The 5,830-nt window shown below is 44.1% G+C and overlaps 1 protein-coding gene across 1 annotated transcript; it reads right to left on the reverse strand.

Annotated features, from left to right (window-relative positions):
* Positions 1-286: 286 nt before the first annotated feature.
* LOC309638402 (glutathione S-transferase 3, mitochondrial-like) lies at positions 287-5,830 on the reverse strand. The gene is made up of 5 exons (XM_082414371.1): positions 5,670-5,830; positions 4,470-4,543; positions 3,558-3,615; positions 1,245-1,317; positions 287-533 (listed from the first exon to the last, which is right to left on the reverse strand). The coding sequence occupies exons 1-5, from the start codon at positions 5,811-5,813 to the stop codon at positions 397-399; spliced, it is 486 nt and encodes a 161-aa protein (XP_082270497.1). The 5' UTR covers positions 5,814-5,830; the 3' UTR covers positions 287-396.

Consider the following 5,830-nt stretch of genomic DNA (forward strand, 5'->3'; position numbering starts at 1 on the left):
AGAAGCAATCTTCAATAGAGATTTTTTTAAAATCCTATGTATTAGCAAGTGATAAGATAATCTTATAACTAGCACTAAAAGACTTTCTTCGAGCCCCAGTTTTTCACTGCTGTGGCATGACTATGAACATATTTCCACAAATAGACCTTTTTCCAGCTCACACATTAAGTAAACATCCTCTGGCAGGGTGAGAAGGAGTGCTCAATACCTGTGGCCTCTCTCTCATCTACTAGGAACAGGCTACTTATATTTTAGATAAAGACTCAAAAAGAAATAAGTGAGAGGGTTAGGTATGAGGCTGACGCCAGGTAAGTGTTTATTTAGGGAAAAAAAAAAAGTCACTGAAAATAAAAGTCAGTCAAAATGAATGAGAGTTTCAAAACACCCGATAACTCTTTAATGGCAGCTTTTGCACCCACCGCTCAAGCCAGTTCTAACCCAACCAAGATGCTGGAAAGCAGAGCACACCGTGGTGCCCATCAGGCCAATGAGGGCGATGAAGCTCAAGGCTCCCCGTTTCCGCTTTCTAGGTTCTAAAAAAGAGGAAAGAGCAGAAGTTACTGGGGGTGCTCCACAATGACAGTGCTGTCAACATCCACCAGCCATTCTGTCAAGGCACTTGGGGTTGTACATTAGACCATCTAGTCTTAGGAGGCCAACCAGCTCTTCAGCCTAAGCTGTCAGTATGTTACATACTGCATGCAAAGTCGTGTGCCACAACAGTATTGAACTTTAAAACACGTTGTGGGATAATAATTAGAGCACCTTCGCTCCAGGATCTTTTGGAGTTTTCCCTCTTCCAAGAGGTAAGTCCAGCCAGAAGAATCTCTTCCCCCTTCTCTCTCAGGCACACCATTTATAGTACTGATTAGGAGCAGGGGATCTGGGGTCAGACTGCCTGGGTTTGAATCCTGGCTTTCTAGTTTACACTTAGTAGCTCTGTGACCTAGAGTCTTAATCTTTCTAAGCCTCAGTTTCCTCATCTATAAAATAATATTATCTATGTCATAGAATTGTTGTAAGGCTAAATAGCATATGCAGAGTTCTTAGAACAGCAACTGACACATTGAAAATGCAGAATGTGCTTTGTTACTATTCAAAGGTTAATAAAAAGAAAGACGATAACAGATCTTTCACCTAAATATCAAGTTACTTTCCCTCTTCTTAAAGCCCTGCTAAACAGGAAAATATAGTAGTATAAGATTTTAAATTTGTTTCCTTGACAGATGTCAATATGTCCTTACCTCCTGTGTAATAGCCATAAGCATAAAGAACTCGTCCAACAATCCAGGCCAAGCCCAAGCCAGAAACTACACGCTAAAATAAAAGGGCTCTGTTAGTTATTTGCATGAAAGAAACAGGCAGAATTTTATTAACATCTAGGATTGATTACACAATGTTTTAACAAAAAGTTAACAGTTTTATGGATATAGTAAAATACTCCCTACCAAAGTTAGGGTAGAATGAAGTTGTTTCAGTCAGGAAAATCAAAGCGCTGTGATCCTTCTGTGAACTGCTCAGAGACCTGGGAGGTGATTGCTGGCCTTCTCCTAGGTAGGTGGGATGGGAGGAACCTCCCGGCCTGCCCCAGGGGACTCAGTGTGCTAGAGCACAGGGGAAGGAGAGGCAGGCCTGGGGGTCGCGGAGTAAGCCAGGAGAGGAAACCGACTGAAAGGCAGGACTAGGGGAGGAGCCCTGTGGACAGGAGATGGACTGCACACCCCACGGCTGCGTGCTGCTTCGTCTCAGCCAGGTCCCCCCTGGGAGGGCTCTAAGGGGCTGTGCTGTGGCCCACGCATAGGCATGGGGCTCCACTAGAAAAAGTCGGGGGAGTGTGTCATGTTGTGAATCCCAGAACATGTGGTCTTGGAGGGGAAAGTCTCCCCATTCCCGACACCCTTGGGAAGAGAGAGTGAAAACTCATGCAAGATGGGAAATCCTTCCATTTGGACACCCTGCCGGGGTGACCAACCCATTTGGTCTAAAGGAGACAGGGGAGAGGAAGAGAGAGGGTGTGTGAGGACGTGAGTCACTGGGCGTCACTGTCCCCAGCTGTCTTTTCAATTTAGCAGTGGCATCAGTGGGGGCGAGGTTCCTACTTTAGGATTTTTATTTGTTTGTTTTGATGATTTTAGGGAAAGTTAAGTATCAGTAGGAGCATTAAACAACTATAAATAAAAACCCCAGGCGCACAAGTCACTATCTAGAAGCTCTGTAGTTTCTGCCAGGTCTCTCTTTAAAGTCGCATAATTACCGTCAACCCAGGAACAATATTAGGTGCTTGTCTTCAGAGTAGTCTTAGAGTATTTCCAAGAACTAAGCACAAGGAATGGGATCTAGGGAAGTGGGACAGGAACGGGGCTGGGGTGGACATCAGGTGACGCCTAGAGAGACCAGCTAGTCTGTTTAGACCAGCTAGCCTATTTACTTGCTAGGATTGGGGCTCTTTAGAGGCACAAGAAAGAAACATCTTCTCTAAGAGAGTAGCAGATTTTTCTTTGAAAAAAGTACAAGACTTTGAGGTCATGAACTATAGATGTGCCATTCTGGCAGCTGACAAAAAAAGCACAAGGCCATTCAGGTACAGACCAGAGGCTTATGAAAGTCTCAGAACCAGAAATGTGAGATGCCAGCACTCTGGTCTGAACTCAATGGAGGGGAAATCGGGGCCCTGAAAAGGAAACACTTTCTGTGTAAGGCAAGACCCCAGTGGCAACTAATCAGGCTCAGATAAACTTGCTTTATTTAGATAAGGTGTAGTGAGGACCAAACCTAAGGCTCACAAGGGCCATAGCGGCCTACACGGCCCCGAGGTCCACCCTCACCTCCAGCCCTCACCTCCTGCTCACCACTGAAGCCGCACCGCTCACTGTGCACCACACAGACCAGGCAGGCTCCTGCCCCAGGGCCTCGCCCTGGCTCGTCTCCTGCCTGCAGATGTCTGGAGACATCTGCAGCACCTGCTCCCTCACCTACTGCTTAAGTGTCACCTTCGCATCAAGGCGCTCCTCCTGACCGCCCCACTCAACACTGTCTCCCCCGTCCCCAGGCACTCCCTTTCCACCATCCCTGTTTTTGCTTCCTCTGTGGGGTGCATCACCTTCTAACATGCTACACGATGTCCTTGAATTGCTTTTTGTCTGCGACCCCAACTAAGAGTCAGCTCCATGAAACCAGGAGTCTTTGCCTGTTTTGTTCAGGTGTCCAGGAAACGTTCGTTGCATGAATAATGTGGCAAAGGAAAACTCAATGGACATGAACCTCCTAGGATCAGAGAGACCTGGGTTCAAATTCTGATTCATCTACTCTGTAGCTATTTGATCTTGAGAAAGTTACATAGTATCCAAGAGGTTTCTCCTTATCTGTAAAAAACGGGAAAAATTCTACCTACTTTAAGGAACTTTGTAAGAAGTAACTGAATGAAATTCTTTTAAATACATGGTGCCTAGACATTGAAGATGTTCATTAAAGTTTCATTTCCTCTTCCCTCCTGAATGGCTCAGTGAATTAAATCTATTAAATCTAATTAGATGAACCCCCTCCCCGGAAAAACTTACTGGGTGGTAAACACCTCCGACAGCTAGAAAAAATAAGAAGGGAGGGTACACTTCCAACCTGGAATAGATAGAAAAAAAAGGTTTTTTTTTCCTTTAAAGTGCTCTATATAAGTATGTCTATGTAAAACTAAGAACCCTTTACATTCTTCCTTGCCAAGTTAGAAACTTGAGAATAAAAATAAACATTGACCAGAGGCAGAAGGCCTGACCGCTAAGATCCACCTTCTTTTGCTCTGCTTGGGATTAGATTAGAGGTAACTCAGAACACAGTGAGTCAAAGACCTCAAATCTGACAAACTGATGAGGCGAATTAGAGTAGATTTCCTTACAGAGCTCAAAGCCTCTCACCCCCTAGGCTGGGAGATTCAGTATCAGTTTAGAGTGAACTTGCTGCAAATACTGCAGAAGAGTAATGCAGCATTAAATTCATGTTTGAAAAGGGCATTGGGGGAGGGATGAAGTGGGAGGTTGGGATTAGCAGATGTAAGCTATTATATATAGAATGGATAAACAACAAGGTCCTACTGTATAACAGAGAGAACTATATTCAATATCCTGTAATAAACCATAATGGAAAAGAATATCAAAAAAGAATATATATATATTTATAACTGAATCATTTGGCTGTACAGCAGAAATTAACAACACTGTAAATCAATGTTACTTCAATTAAAAATAAAAGAAATGGAAGAAAAAAAGAAAAGGTCATCTAGAATCCCACCATCCTAACAACTCTTAATTTTGCTTAATATTTAATCTGTTCACTTATACATTTTTAATGATACTTTTAATGAGTATCCATGATCGTCATCGTTGCTATTACTCAGCAGACAGAGTACCCAGGGTCGAGGTGTTGGACAGAAAACACCCACTCTGCAGATATCTTGGGGGCCGGGCAGGGCCAGCACTCACGTGTTCTGGTGGGCCCGCTGAATGCAGTTGAAGAGGTGTCCGTTTTCAGGGTCAGTGCTATACATTGTAGGATACTGTTAAAACAAAGTGTGTGTGATCAAATGGTCAAGTGTAGCATTCATTCAGTGTTGAGAGTTAAAATCAACCTTAAAGATAATGTATCCCAAAGCATCTTCTGCCATAACCTTGGTCAGATGATCATTCAATTTCTGCTTACATGCATGTGGTGACAGAGGTCTCATTCTCAGAGGCAGATTCAATCTGTGTCTATTAACATCCAGTGACAAGAATATATGTCTGTGCCATTCAAGGGGTAGAGGCAGCTTGTGCCAAATTCGGGGTTTTTGTTGACGTTATGCCATCACTGGTGGCTTTGGGATGCATTACAAGGATGCCATTGGGAAATAGCTCCTTCCCAAGAGTCAGCAAATACCACATCCTTTTAAGGTTCCCTTTAATGGGGGAACAGAAACTGAGTGTGTGAGAGTTTTAATGTGCCCATCAAAATAATAAACTAGACATGAAAACTTTAAAAGGAGCTCTAATTATAAATTGCTCAAAAGAAGTAGACATTTAACATTGCTCACCAGGGACAGCTTCAGTAAGTATCCCTTCTAGATCAGCTAGAGCTAAAGGAAGCATTCAATAGATCTCCTCCCTATGTCTGATGTCCAAACACAGGCTAACTCAGCACCACGTGCTTCTCTTCTACTTGGGAAACACGAAAATCACCAGAAGACATCATTTTAAAGTGGCACACCAGGAAACAACTGCTATTTAACCCCCTCCACCCCCCGTTTTATTTTTGGCCTCACTGTGAGGCTTGTGGGATCTTAGTTCCCTAAACAGGGGTCGAACCTGGGTCCTTGGCAGTGAAAATGCAGAGTCCTAACCACTGGACAGCCCGGGAATTCCTACTTAACCCCCTTTAGAAAATAACTGTCTTCCTAGCAAAGAGCTCCAGCCAAAAGCACACCTGGTCTTTTTACAGAAGAGACAAAAGTAAAACAAGATGGAAATGACTCTCCAGAAGGGCCCCATATTTCTTGCCTTCCTCCTTCCAGACAGGGGCAGAATTTCTAATAGGAACAGGCCTGAAACTGCCACCGCTGACCACTAGCACCTCACCTTTCCCTCCACAACTGAAAACAAGTTCTTGGCCCGACGAACCCACAGAGGCACCGCTGTGTTCCCACTCACCTCCACTTTGTACTTCTTGCGGGCCTTGGAAACGTTGATGGCTAGATGAGTTACCATTATGAAGCTGGCAGCACCAGTTAGAATCACAAAACCATATTCCTTAGAGAGGACGGCCATCCTGACTCTGTGGGAGAAAGAACACATTCAGGCGCCACCTGGCA

This window comes from Balaenoptera physalus, assembly GCF_965194825.1.
Source record: "Balaenoptera physalus genome assembly, chromosome: 1".
Classification (NCBI taxonomy): domain Eukaryota; kingdom Metazoa; phylum Chordata; class Mammalia; order Artiodactyla; family Balaenopteridae; genus Balaenoptera; species Balaenoptera physalus.

Bases quoted from the DNA above. Each gene is read 5' to 3' on its own strand.
- LOC309638402 (XM_082414371.1), bottom strand. From the start codon at position 5,813: ATGTGTTCTTTCTCCCACAGAGTCAGGATGGCCGTCCTCTCTAAGGAA. The intron at 4,544-5,669 runs GTGAGTGGGAAC...TTGTTTTAACAG, and splicing joins GCAAGAAGTACAAAGTGGAG to TATCCTACAATGTATAGCAC. The intron at 1,318-3,557 runs GTAAGTTTTTCC...CTTTTATTTTAG, and splicing joins TCGGAGGTGTTTACCACCCA to CGTGTAGTTTCTGGCTTGGG.